Raw genomic sequence first — 27,111 nt, 5'->3', positions numbered from 1 at the left:
TAAATCTCATTATACGAGGACTCAGCCGAGGGCGACGGGGGCCCTTCAGATTTGTGACATGACAACATTCTTAAGGGTAGTTCTCCCCACTCCTGGGGCCAGATCCTGAGACTGCCCTCATAAGTCTGTGGACTTGCTGTGTGGCCTCCAGGAGCCTTCTATGAGCCTCAGTTTCCCCAACTGTAAAACAAGGATCAATAATGTCCTTCTCACAGGCTTGTAGGGGTAATCAAATGAGTCCTTCTCGGCTCCTGACACACACTGGGAGCTCAATAAACTGTAGTCACCCTTCCCACCCGGTCTCAGGTGGAAGGAGTGGGGCCGATCGCTTTAAATTATGCAAATAATTGCGGGTAGTGGAGCCAGGGGAGATTAAAAAAGGAGCCGCTTCTCCGACTCAGCCAACCAGCGCGCTGGGCTGGCGGAGCAGGCCGCCTAAATTTCCCAATGGGCGGCAGCGCGCACTCAGAGCCCGCCCCTGCCTCCCAGGCAGCCGCGGGGGGTGGGGACTCTCTCGGCCACGCCCAGGAGGCGGAGCCAGCTGGCGGCCGCGCCGCAGCCGCGGAGGGAAGGGAGGGGAGGGACGGGCTCCGGTGTCAGCGACCGAGCCGCAGGTGGCGGCGGGCGCGGGGCTCGGCTGGAGCTCGGAAGGTGAGTGCTGTCCCCGAGACACCCTCGAAATCCCCTGGCTCGCGCAGCCTCCCATGCGCTCCGCGCCCGGCAGCCCCGCCGGTCCCGGGGGTCAAAGGCGCGGCGGGGCGTGAGGGATGGCGAACAGGGGGCGGGGGGCTGCGCGGTGGGCGTCCCAGCCAACCCCCAGTGATAATAGGGGGTCCACGAAGGGAGATAGAGACCTCTCCCAAATCCGCCATCTCCTGGCCTACAGCTGGAGCGTGCCGCGGAGCGGCTATGAAGCGAGACCCCTCCCCAAATCCCTTTATTCTAAGCCTGGATCTGCGTCTAGATTTGGGGGCTGCAAAGATTGGGGCGCTGCTCTCCTTCCAGCCTGGGACCCAGGACAGCTGAAGTGGAGACCACCTCCCAATTTCCCTCTTCCCAGCTCCGGCCTGCAGACCCCCGGGGACGAGACGAGGAACCCCCTTTCCCTTTTCTCTGCTGTGAACCCCAATCTAGGCCTGGTTGAGAAGCTTAGGGTCACCTGGCCCCTCTTTTAGAGTATCCTATCCCAGCCCCCTACCACAAGGATGGGATAGGGGGGAGGGTTTCACTGGTATCCTCTTCAGGGACCCCAAGGTCGGAATTCTGTGGAGGAGGTCAGTGTGAGGTAGGTCTCTTGCCTGGCAGGGACTGGCCAGGCCAGGCCTAGAAGAGTCTGGAGCATGGACTTGGGGGTGGTCCTTGCTTCAGTGGGGGTGGGTAGTGAGCATCTGTTCCCAGGGATTAAAATAAATCGAGGTAAATTAGGATCTCGCGGGAGGCTGATTGCGAGTGGGGTGCGGAGGAGGGTTGGGAGGTGGGCAGCCCCTCCATCTGCCTTGGATCCCAGAATTCACCTGCCCCAACCGCAGTGGGGACCATAAAGAGGTGGCTTCAGATGGACCTGCCTCACAGGTGACCTTGGGCAGGTGACAGACCTCCCTGAGTCTTGTTTTTGTTTTGTTTTAATGGGATTGAGGCTTTGGTGCCTGTAGTCTACAGATTCTGAAACCCACCCACCCCATCTTTTGCCAGATTGTGACTCCACCCTTTTGCTTAAGATGTCAGTGGTTGGGGGTGAGAGACCAATGGGTTTGGAGATCCTTCCCCCATAAGCCTTGCTGGCCTCAGTTTACTGCACTGCATAATGGGTTGATGGTCACACTCTGCCATTGCTGAAGAGGGTTGCTCTGCCAGACAATAAAATGTATTACCAAGCTGCTATCATCAGAATAGGGGCCCTGGGCACACCCTGACCCACATACCTTCACCCACGCCAAGGACAAGCCAGTTCCTGGGCGGGATCCTGGGCAGGATCCTGGGCAGGAGGAGGTGAGAGGCGCTGGGCCAGTCTATCCCCTGTCCTTTGGAGCTCCATCCCTGTGGTGGGGCTGGGAGTCCAACACTCCCAGGCTGAAATCCAGCTCTCCTGTGTGTGGCTTTATTCCTCCTGCCCCTTGGTGTGTTCTTCTGTGAAATGGGCTGAAGATCAGAGCAGACTGGGAGAACGGGAGCATTTGATATCTGTAAATGCAGACATTATCACTATAATACTATAATCATTATCATACAATATTATATTACTACAATATTGTAATTATAATACTAGTTACAGTATTAGTGAGCATAAATGGGGTCACAGCTCACCCAGGTTGAGGCAGGGGTAGGAGAGGGGAAAGTCTGCAAGGGTGTTATCTGCTGTGTCTCCAGAGCTCAGTAGTCAGGTACACAGTTGATGATCAATAGGTGTTTGCCCAGTGAAGAGATGGAGAGGGAGGGGACCAGTGGGGAAGGACTGAAAAATTCCTGAGCATAAGCTCAGATGCCGTTCGACAGCTCAGTCACTGTGGGACATGGGGCTGGTGCCTAAGTTGCCTCATTACGGGTGATGGCTGAGATGAGACACTGCCTCCAAGTGCCACTGTGAGAATCAAGCCAGATTGTGTAAATGGTCACAGCCCTGGTGGCCGGCCCTAGAGGAGAGGAAGCGCATGACAGAGCTGGTCCTTGAAACAGCATAGTCAAGAGGCTGATCACAAGAAAGAAAGAGAAAAATACCAAATTGGCCCAACTGTGAACAATCTGGAGTCCAAGGGTGGGGGTAAGGGGGCAAAATAACAGATCCTGTTTCACAGGACCCTGGATGCCCAGAGAGGTCAGGGGCAGCCCAAGGTGACCCAGTGAGAGTCAGGGTCTCCAGATGACCCATCAGGAGCAGGAGTCCTGCCTTCTTTGCTGACTTGGTTCTTGTCGTGTTTTATCTGCTCCTGGACCTGCTCGAATGCCGCACCAGCACGAAGCCCCAGGGTTTTGGGAACTGGTGCTGAGGAGGCTGGATCTCTAGCTTGTATCAGACACCCCTGGAAAAGACTCTTTTCCTCACTTCCAGCAGCCAGAGGATAGGGCATCTGGGTCATACTGTGTGACCTTGGACAAGTCCCTGTCCATCTCTGGGTTTTGCCCTGGCGCTACGGAGGCTGGGGGACCTGGGTTTGAGCTGACCTCTCCATCAGATGCAATGACCCCCGTGTCTCAGGCACAATCCTTTTAGGAGTCCATAAAGGTGTCTTAACTTCTTTTAAAATCATAAGGAAAAAAACAAGCTTTGGGGATCAAAGAAAAACATTTAATATGTGGTATTAACATATCATCATCTCTGTGACAAATGCAGTTGTAAAATATAGTTTAAATTCTTTTTTTTTTTTTTTTTTTTTAGTGATGGAAGGGGCTCATGAAAGCAAAAGTGCCTCAGGCCTATGAAAGTCCTAATGAGGCCCTGTGTTCGAGTCTTGGGGCTCCCATTATGGGCTGTGGAAACTTGGGCACGTGGACTCTCTGAGTCTCAGGTTCCGCCCCTAGTGAAACAGACATCATTGACCCACCTCAGAATGGGAAGATGTGAAATGTTTAGCCCAGGGCTGGTGCTCAATTTGTGGGTGCTGTTATTTCACAATTGTCAAGATTATTTGCTTGGTAATAGAAGCCCCAGCTGGGGGCCTCAGCTGCAGAGGCCTCAGTTTACCCACACATGGCCTGCGTGGTTCCAGGAAGGTCCCATGGGGGCTGGTCTAGGGGGAAGGTGAGGTGGCGGTTGGGCGGTGGGCGGGGCAGATGAGCTTCCTGTCCCCCAGGCACACGGGCCTCTGCTTGGTGCTAACGGAAGTGGCAGGGGCCACGTGGCTATCTTCTGGTGCCCGCCCCCGTCTGACAGGGGTTTGGCCCCACTTGCTGTCCGGTAAGTTTGAGCCCTAATCAGTAGGTCCCTATTGCTCCTCCTTGGCCCCCCTTCAGGAACAGAAGGGAGGCCCTTCTACCTGGTCCAGGTTTTGGGGAGAAGCAGTAGCTGTCACTTCCTGGGCAGGGCGGGGCCCTGCGCAGGGCCACCGTTTGCTTTGCCACCCTGCCCCCTCATCCCGGCTCTGATCAGTGGGACAGGTGGCAAGGTGGTAGTGGGAATGCAGAGCCCCAGAGCCACATCTGGTAGTCCCGACAGAAGTTCTTTGGCAGACAAGTTGGGGACAAAATCATAGTGACCAGGGGACAGGGAGGCCTCAATTTCCTCATCTTTAAGGTTGGGATTGAGCAACCACACTGTGGTTGTGAAGTTTAAATGAACTGGTACCAGTGATGAGTTGGGCACAGTGCTGCACACACACTGGCACTCAGTGTGTGTGGAGGGGAGGGGTGATCTAATGGGAGTTGTGAAAGCAGTAACAAGATTCTTGGTTTCTGGGGAACTTGGGCCTGCTCGCTGCTAGAATCCTCTACAGCGGCACTGTCTAGCAGAACTTTATCTGTGCTGTCTAGTACTGTGGCCACCAGTCCCATCTGGCTTCTGAGCCCCGAAAACAAGGCTGGCACAACTGAAGAACTTGGGGTTTAATTGTATTTCATTTTACCAAGTTTACAAGTAAGTTGCCACACGGGACTAGTGGTTCCCATATCAGTTAGCATAGCTCCAAAGGATTTGGAGATGCTCAGGGTTTAGGTCATGGCCAGAAACTAAGAATTTAGGGCTTTTCCCACCTTGGGATATCAGCTTAGCATGCCCCCAGCTAGAGTGGGTTTCCTCAGGAGCTACACCAGGAGCTGAAATTACTCTGGGGCCCCAGCACTGCTGAGCACAGGGTGGTGGTTGGGAATGTTTGTTGAATCAAATAATTGTTTGCCTGGTGAACTCCTATTCATGCTTTAAAACCCCAACTCCCATGCCCCTCCTTTAGTCCAGGTTCCTCCAGTCCTTGTTCCTCCATTTGGTCTAGCCCTAACCCTGCAGGACTAGGTATGTGTTCAGCTCTGTTCTTCTAAACTGGGGGCTACTCAGGGATCAGGCTCAGGGTTGAATCATCGCATGGACCCTGGCATTGTCCTAGCCAGGTGGCACATGGTGGGTGCTGGGTGACTTACAGAAGGCAAGGGACCAGGGGCTAGATGATAATGGGTCAAATTAAACACTTTCAAGATTAGAAAACTGAGACTCAGTGAGGGGCAGCCTTGTCCAAGGTCCTTGCTTGGTCCTTTCCTGGTGAGGCCTGGGGAGCTTTCCCATCCTGCGGTCTCCAGCCCCATCCCTGCTGCTACGGTGCCTCCTGGGCTCCCAGCTGCTGTTGAGTTGCCTGCAGGGTCATGAATTATGGATGAGGCCTGTGGGCTCCAGTGACAAGCCCAACCTCGAGAATGTGCCAAGGACACCAAGTGTCCCTCCTTCGGCTGGTGGCTTGGCCCAGCAAGACCCCTTCTAGGCATTCCTTCTTATTTTGCAGATGGGGAAACAGAGGCACAGAGCTGGACAGTGACTCAGACACCAGGTGAACACACTGGCTTCCAGGAGGCAGGGTTGGGACTCATGCGAGTACCAGTGTCAGCTGGGTCACCACAGTGAAGGGTGAGCTTTCCGTCTCAGGAGTGTGCATGACATGGGGGCTGTTGCAGATGGATTCAGGAGACCCCGAGGGACACTTGGGGACACTGCGGGGACCCCAACTCCCATGTGGCTGATCACAGTCCCAGTGTCCATCTCTCACCAGACCCTTTTCCCACAGGAGCTGCCCAGTGTGGAGCTGAGTGCTCAGGTCAGGACTCAGCTGGCCTGAGTGCAAATCCACTGGCACTTCCTGGCTGTGTGACCTTGGCAAGTGGCTTCCCCTTGGTGGTGGGGTGGGGGGCTCAGTTTTTCCATCTGAGTTTTTTACCCAGGCTGGGGCTCATCCAGCACCTGTACCCCGACTGTGAACTCCTATTCACACTTAAAAACCCCAACTCCCATGCCCCTTCCTCTAGTCTTGGCTCCCCCAGCTCCTATCTCTCCATCTAGTCCAGCTCTGACCCCAGACTGGGGGCATCTGTATCCAACTCTGAGTCATCTCAGGGGCCCTGGCATACTCCCAGCCTTGGGGCTTTTGGTTCCACCTCCATCTTCTTTCTCCTTCCTCCACAAGGAGGACAGTTGGAATTTCCCTTCCTCAGGCCCAAGCTGTCTGTGACTACAGCCCAAACTTGCTTTTCTCTTCAGACAGGCACTGAACAGGAGCCTTTGGGGGTTTCCACAGAGGCCATCAGGATGTCGTATTTTGGGGAGCATTTTTGGGTAAGTAAGATCCACCCTTATTTTGGTGGGGGCTCCCAGAAGGGCTGTGGGGGCTTTTATGCAGATAGAGGGACCTGGTGGCTTATGGGCAATCTTGGGCAGATGGAGATCCTGCAGAGGGTAGAATTTAAAATGGGAAGAGTCAGGCTGGGTTTGAATCTATACCTCCAGACCTCACAGGCTTTGTGACCTTGGGCAAGTCACAGCTTGAACAGGGAGACTGAGGCCCAGAGTAGAAATCTTACCTGAAGTTGCCCAGTGAGAAAGTGCAGAGTCAGGGCTCAAACCCAGGGCCAGACTGAACTTCCAGGGTCCAGGATCACTCTAGCCAGGGAATTTCCACATCTTTCCCATTCTGGAGAGTTGAGGGGTTTTCTTAACTTGACCCCTGGAGACCCCTTACCTGTCTGCCCTCCAGGCTGTGGACCACATACTGTGACCCAAGGGACAAGTGAGACAGACATGTTTTCCTTCATTCACTCCCTCCCTCCCTGTCACCACCACCCCACCCACTGCTAGCTCTGGGAGATACCGGGGTACCCAAGAGACTCCATCCCAGACCTTACCCCGAGGAGTCCCCAGTCTGGGGGACACGGGCTAGTCAGACACCTTCAGCCCTGCAGGGTCAGGGCTGAGCCCAGCCTTGGGTGTGTCCAGAGGAGGAGCCAGAACACATGGACTTTGAAGACTGATGTTTCAGGATGTCTGAAAGGCATTCCAGGCAGGGGAACAGCCTGGGAAAAAATCCAGAGGTGTGACTCTGGGTAGCCAGTTTAGAGCACAAGGACTTCTCCTGTAGGGCCAGGCTAATGGGGAGCCACAGAGGATATGTGAACAGGAGAAGGGAAGGACCAGGGCAGAAACCCCCTTCCTCAGTTGCAGGCCCAGAGCTTGCAGAGAGGAAGCCCGTTGCTAGGCAACTGGTTGCCCCTGGCAACAGGCCTTTCTCCCTCCCCAGCTGGGGCTCCTCTTACTAGCACTTGCTTTCTTAAAGGGGCCTCACCCCCTTGCCACCTGCAAGGGGTAGGGAGGGCCTGACCTCCACCTCCTTTCCAAGGTTCAGAGTCCCTGGATTTACCTCTGAATGGCTGTGTGACCCTACTGAGGGGCTGCCCCTTTCTGAGGCCCTGTTGGCACTTCCATGTAAGGGGGTTGATCATTTGCGGATCAGTTGTCGCCCACATTTTGGAACCCTGAAAGTGGTACTTTCATTTATTTTAAATTTCTCTTAATAGCATGAGGTACTTACATTTATTTTAAATTCTTTTTAATAGCATGAGGCATGCGAGCTCACTGCAGAAAATTCAGACCAGGAAAGAGAAAATAGAAGCCACCCCCTCCTACCCCCACCCCTCCAAAGATAACCTGGTGCACAGTGGATAAGAGCTTTGAGTTTGGAATTTGCATTGGGCTCTCTCTGCTGGTGGCCCTTGGGCAAGTGACTTTGCATCTCAAAGCCTCAATTTCCCATCTGGGAAAGGGGGATGAAATTTCTGCTTCCCCAGGACTCAGGGAGTACCCCTGGAATATCCATTTCTTTTCATCAGTTTCTTTTAATCTATTGTCAGTATTGGTGGCTCTTTGTTGGGTGACACTGGGGCCCTGACTGGTCTGAAGGAGGCTCCAGTCAGGGGAGATAAGCCAGACAGGGATACCCCAGTCTTGTTGGACCAAGGCAGGGCTGGAGGCACAGAGGGCACTGGGGAGCCATGGGGGAGGTGTGAGCAGGAGAGGAATATGATGAGCTGTCTTAGAAAGATCTCTCTGGGGCTGGTATGGAAGCAAGATTGGAGTCCAGAGATTCTGATAGGAGACACAGGCCCGAGACAGCCCCTCCCAGGACCCTCAGCTGCCAGCCCAGCCCGAGGGAGTCAGACACTGCTGGGGGCTTTGCCAGGTCTGGGAAACAGGCCAGCAGTTGGCTCTGAGTCAGCTCCAGATGCTGGCCTGGGCGGCGGTGCCTGGTGCAGCCTCACCCGAGGTTCCCCTGTACAGGGTGTGTGGGGGGCTGCTGGGGCTGTTTGCTGAGCCCTCACCCCTATGTGCAGAAGGCCCCGTGTCCTGTACCAGCCTCATCTCACCAAAATCTTTGGGAGGAGGTGAGCACTGTCATTGTCACCATTTGTCAGATGAGGAAACTGAGGCCCAGAGAGGTAAAGTCAGTGTCCCAGAGTGACCTAGTGCATAAAAGGAGGATTTGACACTTGAGCCTTGAAAATCCAACTCTAGACATGAGAAGAGAGAGAATATATTCCTGGGAAGCTGGAGGGATCAACAGTGAATATTTAAGGAAGTGGGGGTCTGAGAAGGTTCCTGAAGGAGGTGGGCCTGGCAGTGATCCTTGAGAGGTGGAAGAATTTGGTGGGTTGAAAGGGATGCAGGCTAGTGGGCCAGGTGACAGCAACGCCCCAGCACAGATACGGTGGTGGGAAGGCACAGCGTGTCTCTGCACTGTTAGCTTTTTTGCTGGTGAGGCCAAGAGGAAGCTGGGAGGTGAAGTTGGAAAGGCAATTCCAGGCTAAAGACTTTGGGCTTCAGCAGCTGGTGGACAATAGGGAGCCATCGATGATTCTAGAGTGAGGAGTATCTGTTGGGACATTTGGGCTTGAGGCTGTCCTTGGTCTGCCTCAGTCTTGGCCTCTGTTTCTCCGTTTGTGCAGCAAGAGGGCTGAGCTGGCAGTGACTTCTGGCTTTGGCTTTCGAACTTCCAGGTAACTAGGAAGGTGAACCCTACAGTTTGAAAGAGGATGGAGGAAACCATCCTTTCTGGAGGGCTTGTGAAGTGCTACCCAAAAGATTGCTTCAGTGATTTGTGCTGGGAAATAAGTAACATTGGATCCCTCCATGAGCTTCCTCTTTCAGTCCTAATTACAAGGCCCCATTTGGTGCTAAATATCTCTACTTCCCTCCAAACCCAGCTGATGTCCTTTTTAACTGACAGCCCGGTGTTCAGACATGTTGCCCTTCACATGTGACAGGATCTGGCTGGGGCTTTAGGGGACCCTGACATGGATCATCATGGTATTTACTTCACCGCCATATGAGGGATAAATGACTCCCTGCCCCTACCTTAACAAGGAGCCACTACAGGTTCAGAAAGGGACAGTGACTGGTCTGGGTCACACAGCACAGCCCTGGCCTCCCCTACCAGGGTGACCCCAGAACTAGGAGGAAAGAGGTTTTGTGTGAGGTATCAGCAGGCACCAGGGTGGAGGCTCTGTTCCTACCAGCACCAGGTAACAGCAAAATAACTTTTGTTCATCTAGTCAACAAACTCAAATGCCCGTTCTGTGCTGCTGCCCTGTACTGGACATTGCTGGGTCCTGAGAGAGGCGTCAGACCCACATCCTGCTTTGTGGGGTTCTCAGAGAGGGAGTGTCTATGTTGAAGAAAACAGAAAACAACAATTACAGTGATTTAAGCAACAAAGGTCACATTGCTTAATAAAATTGAAAAGTTGTATGGTAGTGTGGCCTTCAGGGTTGGTTTGATCCAGCAACTCTACTCAACATGCTTTTTATTCGGACTCTCTCAGGTTCATCTTCTTTCCAAAGTTCATGGTTTCCAATATTAGTTTCTAATATCTCCTGTGATCACATAATTCTTCATTTATGGGAAGACACAAACAGAGAAAAACAGAGGGGAAGAGACTGATAGAGAAAGAAACAGAGGCAGAGAGATACACATAGAGACACACACACACAAAGACAGAAAGATAGTGACAGAGAGAGACAACCAGTGCATGAGACTGTCTCTCTCTCAACTCTCAACAAAAATCCTAGGCTTCTTTCTGATTGGGTTAAATTAAGGCCCATGAACTAATTCTGGTGATCGGGGGAAATGCAATAGGCTGATTGGCTCAGGCCTGAACCAATCCCTATAGCCAAGAGGATGGACTTCTGCAGGTTAGCTCCTGGGGCCCTCCTCTGTTGGTAGGCAACCTTGATGTCCTCTCCATCCTCTTTCTCAGTCTCTACCCCTATTCCCTGCAGGGAGAGAAAAACCAAGGCTTTGAGGTACTGTACCACAGTGTGAAGCAGGGGCCCATCTCCACCAAGGAGCTGGCGGACTTCATCCGGGAGAGGTGAGGTCCCCGAGCCCCACCCACCCCTTGGCCACGCCCCACAGTCCACACAGCCACCTGGTGGCTCCACTTTTCCCCTTGCCCATCCCACCTTACCACCACACCACACCCTGCCCGGCAGGGTCCAGATCCCTTGGGTCTCCAGGAACCAGACAGGCTTGAAGACCCTCCAAACCAACAGTTCTCAACAATGTCAGCCTCATGCCCCATTTTAAACAATAATCACCAGGCTGCTAACGTCTCTCCTGAAAAGACGATAATCTGACCTACTTACAAGAAAAATTTTGAAAACTCAAATCTCGAGTCCTGAGTATGATTTTTAAAAAAATACATGTATGATGAAATCATCTACATTTCAGCATGTAAATGCTCCCACGTCCCAGAAAACATAATAAACTCAAATTGCAAGGCAGCCTCTGCTTCCCAGCCACTCAGCAGCTGAACACCCGTTAAATCTGGGCAGAGTCCAAGGATTATTAACCAGGTTTTTCTCTTTGTGGTGGTCACATGGGACCTGTCTCAGCCATACAGGACAGGGACAACTCTTTATTTTATGGGCCTTCAGACCCTGGATAGTGATTGTCTATGGTACCCCATGGGTGCCTCTATCCAAAAATTGCCCCAGTAGGTAACTGGTTTTAACTGGGTACATTGCTACCCCAAACAAATTTGAGGTTCTATTGCGATAAAGATGTGAGGTGATATTAGGTAGGCTTTTAGTGGTGTTTGTCTAGAGGAAAAAAGGAATTATGAGTTTGTCATCTACAATTAAATGAGAAAAAGCATATAAAGCATATATAGTATGTGCTTAAAAATTCTTTTTATTGGAGGTACTAGGGATTGAATCTGGAACCTCATGCTTGCTAAGCTCTACCCCCCAGCCCTGGCTCAAAAAACAACTTTTTTTTTACCTGCTACTGCTGCTACTACTACTGTTGTTAGTAAAATGTATTACTTAAAGATAAAAACTTGTCCCATGAATTTCCAAAGCACATCCCCCTGCCAGGGGATTGTATCATCTCCCGGAGAGCCACTGCTCAGATGTTTGAGATGGGGAAACTGAGGCCAAGGGGTGTGGGGCCTTTCCTAAGTGTGCCCAGAATGGGGAAACTGAGGCCAAGGGGTGTGGGGCCTTTCCTAAGTGTGCCCAGAACCTTCTCCATCCTTTCTGCATCCTTCTACCCAGGGCCACCATCGAGGAGACCTACTCGAAGGCGATGGCAAAACTTTCCAAGCTGGCCAGCAATGGGACCCCCATGGGGTGAGTGGGCTGTAGGTGGGGCATGAGTCGCCAAGGGGGTGTGGCCCTCGGGGCATCAAGAGCCTGCCCTTGAGTGGACATCTCTTCACCCTCATGATATGTGGAACAGGGAGTCATCCCCTTGCACACAGGGCTAATCAGACAGAGGAATATATATAGATCATTCATTCATTCATTAGTTCATTCATTCATTCAGTAAATATTTACTGAGCACATACTGTGTTCCAGGCATCAGGGGACCCAGGGGCAATCAAGACAGATAAAACCTCCAGTCACCTTCATGCCGTGTTCAAATGGTGTATATCTGGGATGTGTGACACACAGATATTAAACACAAACATGAACTAAATTATTTCCCAGGGTGAAAAGTGCTAGGAAGAGAATGAAATAGAAACATTAGAGATTGGGCACTATCTCTGGAGCCAAAACCTCAATAAAGAGAAGGAATCAGCTGAGGTGGGTGGTGGGGGTGTGTCTAGGGGACAGAGAACCAGGCTCGGCTAGTGCAAAGGCCCTGAGGCAGCAATGCACCAAGCATGTTTAAGGAAGAGCAAAGAGGCTGGCATGGCTGTAGGGCCTGGGCAAGATGGAGTTGAGGTGGGGGAAAATGGAGGGGATGGGGCCACAGGGACCTGACATACAAGTGACTTTTAAACAAGGATGAGATGTGATCCCGTTGGCATCGCAAAGTTCCCTGCATGGGGTGGAGTTTCTGTCGGTGGCTGAAATAGAGGCAGCAAGGAGGGAAGGCAGCAGGGAGGCCAGAGGGGACTTCTGTTGAGGGGGGAAGGCCCCACAAACTTGGTTTGGGCGGGTTGAGACTTAGCTGCTATGAGTATCAGGTGCGACCTGGAGTTCAGAGTGAGGACTATGAGGCCTCGGCCTGGGTTTAAATTCCAGCTCTTATATTCATTTGCTGAGGGGCCTGGGGTGAGTTATGGAGCCTCGTGTGCCTCAGTTTCCCCATCTGCCACAGATCCGCCTCCTTCGATTGCAGTGGGAAGTCAATGAGTTGATATATGTTCATGCTTAGCGGGGCCTGGGACACATGAGGTGCCTGAGCCAATGCCAGTCATACTGTCTGAGGGGACCCTGGGGGGTTGGACCTCCTGGGCCCAGGGTGTGACCCTACCCGTTTCCAGAACCTTCGCCCCACTCTGGGAGGTCTTCCGAGTCTCCTCAGACAAGCTAGCACTCTGTCACCTGGAGCTGACACGGAAGCTGCAAGACCTCATCAAGGACGTGCTCCGCTACGGCGATGAACAGCTCAAGACGCACAAGAAGGTGCGTGCTGTGCGTGCTGTGCGTGCGGCTGGCCGCTGGATGGGGACCCCAGCAGCTCCCCGGGTCCCAACACTTCTGGGGCCTTGGAACCTCCAGCCCCTGGTGTGTGCCTCTGAGAATTCTGTTAATCCTACGACAGCAAACCCAGATTCTCACAGGCCTGAACACTGTTGAATTTCAGACTCTGAAAATTCTAGAGCATCGGTCTGCAAACTACAGCCCGTGGGCCACATCCATCCTACCTGTTTTTGTGCAGCCCTTGAGCTAAAGATGGTTTCTACATTAAAAAAAATTTTTTTTAATTTTTAAAAATTTTTAGGGGGGAGGCAATTAGGTGTTTTTGTTTGTTTGTTTTTTTAACAGAGGTGAAAAAACCTCCATTAAAAAACAGGGATCAAACCCAGGACCTCGTGCGTGCTAAGCACACTCTCCACCACTGAGCTATACTCTCCCCCTACTTTCTACATTTTTAAATGTTTGAGGAAAAAAAATCAAAAGAAGATTTTATGACACGTGAACATTACATGACACTCAGATTTCAGTGCTGAGAAATAAAGGTCTGTTGACACCCAGCCACGTCTATTCACATAGGTATTGTCTGTGGCGGTTTTCCAGCTGCAAGGGCTGAGCTGAGTGTTCAGGACGAGTGGAACACATTTACTCTCGGAAACTTTTACAGGAAAAGTTTGCCAAACCATGATCTAGCACACTAGGAGCTACAGATCTCGTTATTTGACATTTCTAGACTCTTAACAAACCTAAAATCCTGGAAGATTCAGACTGGAGACTCTCGGGATCCCAGAATATTCAAAGCTTTGCATTCACAAGGCCCTAGAATCTGCAGTTTTTAACCCCTGTTAGAAAGGGGAGTTGGCAGTACTTAATACTGTAGACTTAAAAATGGCTAAGGTGGCAAATTTTATGTTATGTGTATTTCACCACAATTATTATTATTATTATTTGCACTTTTTTTAATGGAGGTACTGGGGATTGAACCCAGGACCTCGTGCATGCTGAGCATGTGCTCTGTGACTGAACTATTACTCTCCCTACCCCTGCAATTATTTTTTAATTAGAGGACAGAAAGTTTTTTATGGGCTGATACGGAAGTCTTGGGAATGGATTATTAAGTGGTAAAAGCAGCGAGTTGAACAGACTGTTGCCATTTGTCATTTTAGTATATGTGCTGCCGAAGCGAGCACTGTTGCCATTTGTCATTTAAAAATGGACAAAAACAAGCACATTTGCTTGTCTAGTTATTCTGCAGGTGTATCCTGGTAATAATGGGAAACTCCTAGGTAGAGTCCTGGAAGGCTGGAGATCGGAGTGTGGGAGGTTGTTACCGGAGCTCACCCCTTAAAACTTTCTGAAATATGGCTTATGTGTAGATATTACCTATTTTAAAAGTTTAAAATTTTGAAAATTAATAGAATATTCAGAAAAAGTACTCTGTAGGACGTGGAATCCCTCAGAAGTTTGGGAAGCTGGGAATTTCACGCTGTACACCTGGGATCTGCTTAGGTCCTGCGCCCCATCAAGGGCTTCAGGTGGCCCCCATGCGCCCCCTTCCCCATCCTCACAGTGCAAAGAGGAAGCAGTGGGCACCCTGGACGCGGTGCAGGTCCTTGCCGGTGTCAGCCAGCTCCTGCCCAAGTCCCGCGAGAACTACCTGAACCGTTGCATGGACCAGGAGCGGCTGCGGAGGGAGAGCACCAGCCAGAAGGAGATGGACAAGGTGGGTGCAGGGCTGCAGGTCCCCAGCCGCCACTGGCACACACACATCCGGGGAATTTGCCGATGGTGGGCGGGGCTGCCTGATGGGAGAGTGAAAACATGTTATGGAACCATGACCTTGGACACCCCAAGGAGTTTATATGCTAGGGATGGGGCCAGGGAAAGTGCCTTGAGTGTCCCCCTCCCAACCCCATCGCCTCCCTGTCCCTCCTAGGCAGAGACCAAGACCAAGAAGGCAGCAGAGAGTCTGCGGCGTTCAGTGGAGAAGTACAACTCAGCCCGTGCCGACTTTGAGCAGAAGATGCTGGACTCGGCTCTGGTAAGAACTGGGCATCTGTACCTTGGAGACCTACACATTCTTGGGCCTAGGATGCTATTGGCCTCAAGCCAGAACTTTCCAAACCCCCGACTCCCAGAAGCCTTAGAATCACAGGCTTAAAGCTATAGAATTCTAGAGCCAGTTAGCTATTGTTATTACTGTTGATGTTGTTATTATTTCAAAAATCAAACCATTTCTGTACCTTAGTTTCCCCATCTGTAAAATGGGGACAGTAATAATACCTGCCTGATAGAATTGTTGTGAAGATTAAATGAGTCACTATATGTGAAGTTTTCAGACTATTACCAGGTGCATAGAATCCACTCTATGAAATATTATTATTATTTCTATTATTATTGATGAGGTTTTAGAACAAGACAGAGCAGGGTTTAGAAGCTAAGGGTCTCCTGACATGTCATGGTGGCTGAAAAGCCTGGATTCCTGGTCCAGCCTCCATCTCTCACAGCTATGCAACCTTTGACAACAGCTCTCTGGGTCTCTGTCCATCAAATGTTCAAAAGGTAGATTGGAATCTCAGGATTAAGAATCAGAACTTTTTTCTGATTTTGCAGTGATAGAAAGTTGCAAGTGATAGAAATCTTCATTCAAACTGACAAGGAGATTTATAAGTTTAGGGAACTGAAAAGTTTGGGGGCAGGGGCTTCAGGCATGGCTGGATCCAGGTACTCAAATGGTGTTGGCAGGAAGTTATGCCTCTCTGCTTCTCAAGTCTGTTTTTCTCCCTGAGGGCTTTAATCCTAGGGAGACATGCCTTTCTGTGTGTGTGTGTGTGTGCGTGCGTGTGCGTGTGCGTGTGTGTGTGTGTGTGTGTGTGTATAGCAAAGTAGCCACCAGCAGCCCCCACATGCATCCACCAGCTCATTAACTCAGGGTATGGATGTGTTTTTTTCCTATAGTTCCAGCGAAAGTCCCAGGGTTCTTCCCCAAGTCAATCACTGAGGCCAGTGAGGGTTGGAAGGTTCTGATTGGTCAGGCTGGGTCACATAGCCATTCTTTGTGGCTTCACCTTCCCATTTGCCCCTCCCTCCCGCCTCAGCGCTTCCAAGCCATGGAGGAGGCACATCTGCGGCAAATGAAGGCCCTGCTGGGCTCTTATGCCCACTCAGTGGAGGACACGCATGTGCAGATTGGGCAGGTGAGTGGGGACAGGGGTGGGGAACAAGGCTGTGGGTGCTGGGCAAGAGGGCCCTGGCCCTGCCTGGTTACACACTCCATCTGCCTGGCCCAGGTGCATGAGGAATTTAAGCAGAACATAGAAAATGTCAGTGTGGAGATGCTGCTGAGGAAGTTTGCAGAGAGCAAGGGCACAGGCCGGGAGAAGCCTGGTGAGTCGGGGCATCTGTAGGGGTTGGGCTGTGGAGCCACAATGCCAGAGGAAAAACAGAACTCAAGAGGCAAGAGACTGAACCTTCCTGGGTGGGCCTCATTTTCCTCATCAGAAAAATGAGCTGATGACAGATCTAACTCAACAGCCAACAGAGGAAGAGGATTTGATGCGTGATCTTATGCGTAAATCTCTTACCACCAGATACCAGAAGGGTCTTGAATGCCAGGCTCAGCCTTTCAGACTTTACCCCAAGGGCCCAAGGGAGCCATTGAGGGTTGTTGAGCAAAAGACTAATTTGAAAATGTCCAAGATACAGGGTCAAAGAAGAGTTGAGAGCAAGATTTTTGGGGTCACATCTGGGTTTGTGTCTTTTCTTTGTTGCTCACAGTTTGACCTTGGATGTCTGTCATGCCTTCTCTGAGTCTCAATTTCCTCATCTGTAAATTGGGGATGCTAATAACCCCCACCTCATGGTGTTGTAAATGCTCAGTAATCTGATGCAGATAAAGGGCAGAGTGTGTGCCTGGCACACAGTAGGCACTCAGTAAATGCTGGTACACATTTGACATCCCTAGGTTGAGTTAACCACAAGGGTCTGTCTTTTATCCCTTGGGTGTCTGTAGCTCATTGCTGGCTCAGAACACTTCTCCTGGTGTGGGCCCCTACTCTTGCCCTTCACTGGCTCCAGATCTGTCATGCCCTGCTCCTGCTCATATAACCTCTATGGCTTCCCATCACCCTTGGGAGAAAGTCCCAGGTCCTCATCCTTGCACTTGAGGCACAGTCCACTGCACAGACTTATGGTCTGTCCCCTGATCCACCCAAAGTTCCACCCAGAAATGCTGGAAGTAGAAGTAACTCAGGCGTCACCCCCTCTGGTCCATCCCAAGGTGGCAACTGTCCAAGGTGGGACCAGAACCCTTGGCCCATCCCACTCATGACCACCTCTGGGGCTGGTGCGACATCTTGGCTCATGCCCCGGACTCTGACTGGCCTTGAGCTCAGATCTAGGTGCTATTGTGAGGCCAAGGGTATATTGCTACCCTTCCCAGGCCCAGTCCTCCTGCCCAGCTGAGTTTCTCAATATCTTCTGTCTCAGGGCCTTTGGACTTCGAGGCGTACAGTGCGGCTGCCCTGCAGGAAGGCAAGTACGTCTGGGCCTGGATGCCCAGGCTGGACCAGAGGGATGAGGGAAGCAGATCTGAATGGGAAGAGGGCAAACCCCAGGGCTCAGCTGCACCCCCTTCCTCTGTCCTCAGCCATGAAACGTTTACGGGGAGCCAAGGCCTTTCGCCTCCCAGGACTGAGCCGGCGGGAGAGGGAGCCACCTGCAGCTGTGTGAGGAAGCACCCCAACCCAGCCCTGGCCCAGGCTAGCCCAGGATCCCTGGAAGTCCCCTGCTTGGAGTAGCCCAGGAGAATTCCTATTTCAGGCTCACCCCGGATTCCCTCCTCTCAGGCTTGCCCAGGAGCACGCCTGTCCCAGGCTAGCTCAATATTACCACTGCCCAAGCTAGTCCAGAATTCTTCCTTTTGCCAAGGCTAAACTGGGGGCTGCCTGTTTCAGACCTACCCAGGATTACCCCTGCCTGGGCTGGCCCAGGATTTCTCCCTTTGTCAAGGCTAGCCTGGCTGTTTCCCCACCTAATGTAGCCAAGCAATTCTTACTTTGCCAAGACAAGCCCAAGAATCTCCCTGCCCAAACCAGTACCAAATTCTTCCCCACGTCCATGTTTTCCCTGGCTAGCGCAGGATTCCCCTGGCCCAGGCTAGCCCCATTATTTCCCTGCCAAGTTTAGCCTCTACATTCAAACTAGCTCTAGGGTTCCTCCCCTTGCCAGCTGTTTGAGAATCACCCCCCTCTACGCTCGGCTAACTCCAGATTCACTGCCTCCCCAGCCCCAAGCAAGCCCCAAGGCCCAACCACCTGCAGGGCTGGTTCAGGACAACGTAGCAGCCCAGGGTTGCCCCCAGGTTCTGAGTCCAGTGTTAGGGGCCGAGGGGAAGGCCAGAGGAGATGGGGAGATGACACTGACATCTCTTTCTCCATCCCCAGAGATTCCCTGGAGGCTGATTCCGGGGTGAGTACCATGGGAGGGGCCAGACTGAGCTGCAGGTGGGAGGGGGCCCCCCCAAGTCTGGAAGTCAAGCCTAGAGCTGAAGGGGCTACACATAGCACAGCTTAGGGACCAGGTTCAAATCCCACCTCGGCTACAAACTCCCATGGACCTTATAGGAAGGGTCAACGTCCCCACTTAGCCTCAATTTGCCCCTCAGGATGGGCAGTGGCATGTTCTGTTCCTCCAAGAACCTGCCCACACCCTGGGGGGAAGATCGTTATTGCCGTCAGGGTTGTTTTGCAGTCTGAGTCAGAGGCCCAGAGGAAGGAGGGGAGCCTGGTGGGGTGAGATGGGACGTTCAGTGCATGAGAGCCTAACTTACCACTTGTTCCTGCCAGACATGTCCAGAGGTGGATGAAGAAGGTTTCACAGTCCGGCCTGATGTGACCCAGAACAATATCCTTCTAGCGCCCTCTAGTGGCAGTTGTTGGCACAGCAAGGAGAAAGCTGTTCACAGTGATCCGCCCACCGTTAGCAACCATCTCTGTGTACATCCTGGGGGGAGCCTCCAGGGTGGACCAGACAGATTCAGATGCAGACACGTGCCCTGTAGGGTCAGGGCTGAGCAAGAGGGAGAGAGGGGGTTGGGTTACCCCAGAGAAGGGGAGCCAAGAGAGCCTCCTGAAGGAGAGGTCACCATTGTTGGGTTTTAGCAGCTAAATAGAAGTTTACTAGTTAGGGCAGAGCATGTATATGCGAAGGCTTTTGGGGGGAGGGGAAAGGCAAAAACATGATGCCAAGGCAAGGGTGGCAAGGGGTGAGAGATGGAATTTTGCAGCGCCTTGAAGAGGGCAGGAAGGGATGGATTTGAGGGCTGACTAGAGGGAGACCCCATGTTGGGATCCACGTGGCCCCTTGACCACGGTGCACGCACAGCAGAGCCCTCCCGCTTCTCATCCAGCGACTCTGATTTCGATGACGAGGAGCCCCGCAAATTCTACGTGCACATCAAGCCTGCCCCGCCCCGGGCCGCAGCCTGCAGCCCTGAGGCAGCTGTGGCGCAGCTCAGGGCCACGGCCGGCAGCCTCATCCTTCCTCCTGGCCCAGGGGTGAGGTGTAAGGGGAGGTGCCCCTGGGACTGGTGAGGCTGGCTAGATGCCCTCTGACCTGATGCTATCCCTTTGTCCATAGGGCACCATGAAACGCCATTCTTCACGTGAGTAGCCTCTTAAGAGGTCTTTAGTTTGGCGAGGAACCCGTGGAAGGGAGGCTGGCCCTGGAGTGTGGGTGTGGGTTCGAATCCCAGCTCTGCTGTGTAACGTAGGGCTGGCTGCTTACCCACTCTGACTCTCAGTCTCCTTTCATAAAATGGGGTCATTATGAGAATTAAATAAGAGCCTAAAGAGAGAGCTAGGGCCAGGAAAGAAGCCAAAACCTGCAGACAGTTTGGCTCAGGTTGGAATCCCTCTCTACCTGCTTTGCTGGTCACCTTGGGCAGCTGGCTGGACAGCTATAAGCCTTGGTCTCCTGGTCTGTGGAGTGGGGACCGGTGCAGGCAGGGCGACGGGAAAGCTCAAGGTGGTACATCTCTTGTAGGGGACACTGCTGGGAAACCACAGAGGCCTCGATCTGCCCCAAGGGCTGGCAGGTGGGTTCAGCGGGGATGAGACATTGCACCATGAGTGGGCAGGTGGGGGCTGTCCCTGCCACCGCCTGTCTCCTCCTCCCTTACTGCCTCCCCCATGTCTCTGCCTCCCCTTCTTTTACCCTGGCAGGAAGTTAAGGGTGTGCCATTTTTGAGGGGCCATTTAGTCATTAATTTGATGAACATTTATTGAATGCCTGATGGGTACTTGCGCTCTTCTGAGTTCTGGAGGTCGATGACAGATCCTCCTCAGAGTCACATTCTAGTGACTCAGACTTTAAGAAGAGTAAATAAATTAGAGAATATTCGATGTTTCCAAGTTCTGTGAGGAATTACTAAAGCAGGCAATGTGATGGAAGGTAGGAGTGGGCGATTCTGGCTGGGGCCGTGGTGGAAAGGTAACAGGGGAGGCCGGATGGACTTTGAGCTGAGCCCTGAAGAGGCTGTAGGGAGAGCTGAGGGGACCGAGCTCAAGACCCAAGAACGACAAGTGCAAAGACCCTGAGATGAGAGGAGGCATGGAAACAATACGACCCACCTGTTCACTCTGTTCACTCTGTCGCCAGCTGTGCAGAGAAGCTGCAATCGGATGAGCAGTTTTCCAAGAACCTCTTTGGGCCGCCGCTAGAGTCCGCCTTTGACCACGAAGATTTTACAGGTGATGGGGTGGGGCTTCAGGGGCATGAGTGTGGCCAGTAGGAGGATGGGTGGGGCCATCGCAAGGGTAGGAGGCTGGGGTAGGGAGCCCAGGCTGGCTGGATGGTGGTCCAGGCTGGAGGGAGGATGTGGGGGTCCTTTATAGGCCAATATGATGGTGAACGGGGCCACAGTGTGAATAGGTGGAGCCGGTGAGAAGATGAGGCTTTTGTGGGAATCGGGGGTAACAGTGAGTGGATGGGCAAGACATAAGTGGAGATGGAAGTAACCGGAGGCCACGGCCTGCGGGGTGGGCGGGCAAGACCTTGAATGGGGGCGGGCCTCCCTTGACATGGGCGTGGCCTGAGGGAGAATGGACAGGACTCCGTGTGAGTGCGGTCTGGAGCGGCGCCCCTGCTTTCCTTCCCTTCCCCAGGCTCCAGCAGCCTCGGCTTCACCTCCAGCCCCTCGCCTTTTTCCTCCTCGTCGCCCGAGAATGTGGAGGACTCCGGCCTGGACTCACCGTCCCACGCGGTGCCTGGGCCCTCCCCGGATTCCTGGGTTCCCCGCCCCGGCACCCCACAGAGCCCACCTCCCTGTAGGGCGCCGCCCCCAGAATCCAGAGGGACACATCCCTTGCCACCATCAGACTCGCCACGGCCCCTTGCACCATCTCCGGGCCCCTGGAGGCTGGAGGCTGTGGCTGGAGGAGGTGAGTGCCTCTGCCCCTATACTGGGCGTTATCTGAGTCATGGGGGAGGAAAGAGCATCTTACGTGGCCAGAGCCTGAACAGGGTGCTGGGGATACAGCCGGGACCCAGGCAGGCAGAAACCGTCACCCTCGCAGGGACAATGAGATATTTAACAAGGCAGGAGGTAGCAGGCCTGGTTAGGACTCAGAAGTGTAGGACCTCCTCGAGGAGGGGACATCTGAGCTGAGATTTGATGGAGGTGAGAATGCAGCTATATGGCCATGAGGGGAGGGCGTGCCCAGCAGAAGGCACAGCCAGTGCAATGGCCCTGGGGTGGAAGCAGGGTAGGCCCTTTGAAGAACGAGAAAGCTGGTGTGGCTAGAACAGAGTGATGATGGAGGAGGGAGAGGAGGGCGAATATCTCGGCAGGGAGATAGGACCAGCCAGGGCCTGGTGTTCCCAGGGAGAAATGTGAGTTTTACCCCCAGCAAGATCAGAGCCACGGGAGGGAGGAGTATGAGCAGAGGATGGGTGGGGCCTGCTTGGATTGTAGACTCTCGCTGTGACCACGTATGTTTGGGACCATCCTTGGTTAAAGAAAGAGCCTGGTTGGAGCTGGCTCAAGGGAGGGCCCAGGGGAGTGAGTGTAGACCACGAGTGTAAACCACTTGTCTGAGCTTTACATATAGAACTGAGGTTCTCAACTGGGTCAGTTCTGCCCACCAGGGGACACTTGGCAATGTCATCACAGATATTGGATTGTCACCACTTGAGGGGTGGAGGTACACATGACATCTGGGGGGTGGAGGCCAGGGATGATGTTCAACACCCTTCAGTGTACAGGATGGCCTCACCACAGAGAAGGATCCAACCTGTTGAGAACCCTGGGGTAGAGAGTACAGCCTGGGGTGTAGGTGGGAGGGGAGGTGGGTGAGTAAACATTTGTAGACGGAGTAAAGCGGGGACACTAGAGAATCAGGAGAGGGAGGAGGACTTAGGTGTTACACCACGTTTTGTTAATTTAAAAGGGTGCAACTCAGACACAGGCCAGAGGATGCAGGTCATGGAATTGCTGAATATTGGATAAAAGCCCTCTGCCAAATCCCCCTCCAGCGTGTCTGTCCCCTGAGCATCCAGCCCTTGCTTGCCGCCAGTGACAGGGAGCGCACCCCTTATTGAGGCATCAGTCTGGTGTCTGGGAGAGTCAGGGTTGCAGATGGTGTCTGCAATCCTATCCAGCACCTTCTCTGCAGCCCCAGGACTTTTGATCATCAGGGGGTCTCCCCACATAAGCCTGACTCCCAGTTTGGGGCTGAGGTCCTCCCCTCGGGAGGTCTGAGAGGCCTAGGGCAGCATCTCAGCCCTCTCTGTTCTCGTGCTCGCTCCCCAGACTTGATGCCTGTACCTGCTGACATTGCAGCCAGGGAGGGCCTGGCAGCCCCACCCCGGAGACCCCGCTCCAGGAAGACATCCTGTCCCCTCATGCGCAGCAACGGGGACCTGGTAGGGCGAGGGGCAGGGGCAGGAGCCAGGCTGGGGGTCCCCTCCAGGATCAGCAGTGGGCACTGCTGTTGGGGTGTTCACAGACTGGCCTATCTCCTTCCTTTTTAGTCTCGCTCCCTGAGCCCCTCCCCTTTGGGCTCTTCAGCCCCCAGCTGCATCCCAGAACGGCCCAGCTTCTCATCCCAGACAGGACATGGTATGTGGGCCCTCTCTGGGCCTCAGTTTCACCTCCAGTGGTGGGTGGCTGAGTGATACAACAGAGGCCACGTTGGCAAAGGGTGGGTTCTGGAGCCTGGGACCTGTGCTCACTCTGTCTGTCCCCTATTCCTTCCTTGTCACCCCCAGGAGTCTCCCGGGGCCCAAGCCCCGTGGTCCTGGGCTCCCAGGATGCCCTGCCTGTAGCCACCGCCTTCACTGAGTATGTCCATGCCTACTTCCGTGGCCACAGCCCCAGGTACACAGTGGGGAGATGCAGGGCAGATGGTGACAGGCAAACAGGGCTCCCTGGGGGCTATGCATCTGGGTTCCAGCAGGACAGGTTTCAGGTGGGTTTCATGACCCTCTTTACCATGGAACAGTCTCAGACACTGAGCTGAGCATCCGGGCCTGCCTGATGGCTGTAGGAACCATGGAGGGCATTTGAGCAGAGCTGGCATTGTTGCCATGGTTTAGAGGAAATTCTCTGAAGCTGCTGTGGGCGTCAAACTGAAGGGAGCAAGATCAGAGGCCAGAGCCATGGAGGGGGTGCGTTAAGAGTGAGTTGAGGGGTCAAGGACAATCCAGGGGCAATGCCCAACAGAAGCGACCTTAAGATCAAACCACCAAGAGAAGGAGAGTCTTAGACCCCAAACCCCAAGCTAAGGAAAGTTACAGAATTGAATGTTTTACATTGAGCTTCCTGGTGGTCGAGGGGAAAAGAGAACCAGGGAAGGGTGTGTTCTTGCCCTCCTCAGCCCAAAGTGGATTCTTCCAGGTGCCTGGATTGCTGTCCAGGCAGGGACATAAGGGGAGGAGGTCGAGGCTAAGCATGCTGGGCATGGTCAGAGCTTTGCTGATTCTGAGGGACCTGTGGAGCCACAGGCTGGAGTAGAGCCAGGAGAAGGGAGGATGAAGTGCCAGGCACAGCCTTGAGCCAATGCCCAGTTCCCTCAACCCCACCCCAGCTGCCTGGCTCGAGTAACTGGGGAGCTGACCATGACCTTCCCTGCCGGCATCGTGCGTGTGTTCAGCGGGACCCCACCCCCGCCCGTCCTCAGTTTCCGCCTCGTGCACACAGCCCTCATCGAGCACTTCCAGCCCAATGCTGACCTGCTCTTCAGGTACTGTTGGAGAAAGTAGGCAGGCAGAGTTAGGGGTTCCAGAGGCTGGTGTGGGCCAGAACCTCCCCACCTCTGAATTCCTCTTCTGCCTCCCCAGGATTTGCTGTGTGACCCTGGGCAAGTCACTCTCCCTCTCTGAACCTCACTTTCCTTCCCTCCTTTGCTTCCCACCCCACTGCCCACTCCCCTGGTGGTCCATTTTTCAATGGTCCCAAAGTTAAGCCAGGGACTCTGCATCTTTAGGAAGCCCTGGGTGTAGGTGGGATGCTGGGGGCCTTGGGAAGGCATCTCCCGAGGGTTGGGGTGATTATTCCCGGTCTCTGCAGTGACCCCTCCCAGAGTGACCCAGAGACCAAAGACTTCTGGCTCAACATGGCAGCTCTGACTGAGGCCCTGCAGCGCCAGGCAGAGCAAAATCCAGCCGCCTCCTACTACAACGTAATGCTGCTGCGATACCAGGTGAGCCAGGTGTATGGGGTGGGCTGAGGGGGCAGGGAGAGGGATGGGACGGGGGAAGGGCAAGCAGGCAGCAGAAATGGAGGCGGGAGGAGCTGGGTGAGCTGCAGGAGGTAGGCAGGGTGGACAATGCAGCAAGGCCAAGCCCCTACTGGTGCCGAAGTCCCCATTATACAAATTAGAAGAGGCCCTATCCCAGGACCCTGCCCTCGCACCTGTCCACAAGACTTTGTTAGAATGGGGCACTCTCCTGCCCTCTGCTGGAAACATGGTGTAATACAGCCTCTCATCTACAGAGAGCTTCTTAACGTTTCATTGGCAGTGCAGAATCAGGTTGGTTGACTGGAGGGTGGCATGGCAGGGGCAGGGTGGTTGAATAGTGCACAGTGTGGCAGGACAGAACGACCCAAGCTATGTCCTCTCTCCTGTTCTTGCTCCCCCTAGTTCTCCCGCCCAGGTCTCCAGTCAGTGCCTCTGCAGCTGAGCGCCCACTGGCAGTGCGGGACAACCCTCACTCAGGTCTCGGTGGAGTACAGCTACCGGCCCGGTGCCACGGCCGTGCCGACGCCACTCACCAACGTCCAGATCCTGCTGCCTGTGGGGGAGCCTGTGACCAACGTCCGCTTGCAGCCGGCTGCCACCTGGTGAGGGTGGGCGGGAGGCCAGGGGAGGCTCAGCAGTGCCCCTAGAATCTAACAGACCTCCCTTTGGTGCCACAACTGTAGGGTCCATCCTAGGCCTGGCCATTCACTGTGGGATCACCTTACTTAGAGCTCAGGGTGTTATTATGACACCAAGAGCTTTCTATGTCAGGCTTGTTCTGTGTGCTCTGCACACACTGACAAGGCTCAGGGCTTTTAGCAATCCCTCAAGGGGTGGGGTCCATCCATCATCATTCTCATTTATGGAAGGGGATTGGAGGCCCACAGAGGTCCCACCAGGATTTGGACCCAACTGCCCACTCGTGGCCCCAGGTTTTTAGTCACTGCACAACGTTGCCTTTGTTTTGTACAAAATGCAGAACCTGCCACAAAGAAGCCAGACTTATAGGACCCAATGCATCATCTAACAGTGCTGCAAGGCTGTGGAGCCTTCAGGAACCAACTGCTTCATTCCCCACTCCCGTTTCACAAGCAGGGAAACTGAGGCGAGGGAGGGGACCTGGTTTGCTGGGGTCATGTAGCTGAGAACTGACTGAGCTGGGGCCCTGGGCTCCCAATGTCCTTTCTGGGGAAGACCTGACCAAGCTTCTCTTGATGCCAGGAACCTGGAGGAGAAGCGGTTCTTATGGAAGCTTCCGGATGTGTCTGAGGCAGGGGGTGAGTTACGGTTATGCATGAGAGATGGGGGTCTCAAGTGGGAGAGGTTTATTTAAACTAGGGGGTTCTTGGGGGTGTTCTGGGGGTAGGGAAGTGTAGGCATGGAGGAAAGCTTGAAAGGACTTTGGCAAAGCTGGAGGAGAGGGGGGCGGAGCACAGGAGGTGCAAAGCTCTGAGGCAGGATTCATTGGCAAACCACACATAGCCCCAAGGGGTCAAAGGAAAAGGGAATACACAGAGCCACAGATCAAAGAGCTCAGGTGTAGGGCCAAGGAGGAGCCCAGGTCACAGCAGGACTGGGGCCAGGAACAGGGCACAGCTGACCTCAGGCCTCCCCAGGCTCTGGCCGCCTATCTGCCAGCTGGGAGCCATGCTCGGGGCCTAGTACACCCAGCCCTGTGGCCGCTCAGTTCACCAGTGAGGGGGCCACTCTGTCCGGCGTGGACCTGGAGCTGGTGGGCAGCGGCTACCGCATGTCACTGGTAAAGAGGAGGTTCGCCACAGGTACGCCCCCGCTCTACCGCTGTGCACCCCTGGAGCCAGGACCATGCTGGGCTCCAAGCCCCACTCCCTGCTTCTACCAGGGTTCAGGGGTTGGGGGAGGCACTTGGGAGTGGGGAGGATAGGTGGGTGTTGGGACCTGGAGACCCAAGATGGGGGGGCACAGGTGGGGAGGGGTGGTCAGGGCCCCAATGGGAGGGGTCAAGAAATGTCCCCTGGAGGGCATCCTTGCAAGAATCCAAGGCACAGAGCCAGAAGCCCCACCCCACCTTCACCCCAACCCTTTTCTCCTGCCCCCACAGGGGCTGCTGAGGTCCACAGGGCAGCAGGAACAGTGAATTACTGGGTTGTTCTGAGGAGGATTGGGGGATCCCAGGGTAGGGGCAAGGGTCCCCACTTCCTGTCCTCACAGCCCTGCCCCCACAGGGATGTACCTGGTGAGCTGTTGAGCCTGCAGAGGCCGACCAGCATCGCTGGCCCCAGCTCTGCACTGCATCCTGGTGCTTGCTGACTGTTCCCTGCCCTCCTGCTGGACCCAGGGGTCCCCAACCCTGGCCTCCCCTGAGGCCCCGACTCCATGGAGAGGATCTCCATGCTCGGTCTGGCTGAGCCTGAGATTCACTCCTGCTCACGCCAATTCTAAGGTCCTTGACCTTTTAATGTTCTTTGAATAAACACTCTATTTTCTAATAAAATAAATAACAAGA

At 53.8% G+C, this 27,111-nt stretch overlaps 1 protein-coding gene across 15 annotated transcripts; it reads left to right on the top strand.

Moving 5' to 3' along the window:
- Window positions 1–552: 552 nt before the first annotated feature.
- On the top strand, window positions 553–27,111 carry FCHO1 (FCH and mu domain containing endocytic adaptor 1). 15 transcript variants are annotated; one of them, XM_074350452.1, is made up of 29 exons: window positions 553–651; window positions 5,421–5,542; window positions 5,700–5,788; window positions 6,170–6,244; window positions 10,237–10,328; window positions 11,515–11,589; window positions 12,732–12,873; window positions 14,456–14,608; window positions 14,822–14,926; window positions 15,984–16,082; window positions 16,176–16,272; window positions 17,374–17,418; window positions 17,534–17,612; window positions 18,330–18,354; window positions 18,732–18,789; window positions 19,264–19,442; window positions 19,525–19,549; window positions 19,930–19,981; window positions 20,545–20,636; window positions 21,051–21,326; window positions 22,697–22,809; window positions 22,918–23,005; window positions 23,155–23,263; window positions 23,973–24,128; window positions 24,455–24,587; window positions 25,029–25,228; window positions 25,848–25,903; window positions 26,243–26,407; window positions 26,831–27,111. In XM_074350452.1, the coding sequence occupies exons 4-29, from the start codon at window positions 6,218–6,220 to the stop codon at window positions 26,851–26,853; spliced, it is 2,664 nt and encodes an 887-aa protein (XP_074206553.1). In that variant the 5' UTR covers window positions 553–651; window positions 5,421–5,542; window positions 5,700–5,788; window positions 6,170–6,217; the 3' UTR covers window positions 26,854–27,111. The 15 variants fall into 15 exon arrangements, with proteins under 15 accessions (XP_074206553.1, XP_074206544.1, XP_074206543.1 ...); XM_074350443.1 differs by having other exon boundaries at window positions 6,174–6,244; window positions 26,243–27,111; XM_074350442.1 differs by having other exon boundaries at window positions 26,243–27,111.

This window comes from Camelus bactrianus, chromosome 22 (genome assembly GCF_048773025.1).
Source record: "Camelus bactrianus isolate YW-2024 breed Bactrian camel chromosome 22, ASM4877302v1, whole genome shotgun sequence".
In the NCBI taxonomy this organism is placed as follows: Eukaryota; Metazoa; Chordata; class Mammalia; order Artiodactyla; family Camelidae; genus Camelus; species Camelus bactrianus.
Note: the sequence above shows the minus strand (reverse complement) of the source record. Positions and strands in the feature narration are given on the sequence as shown.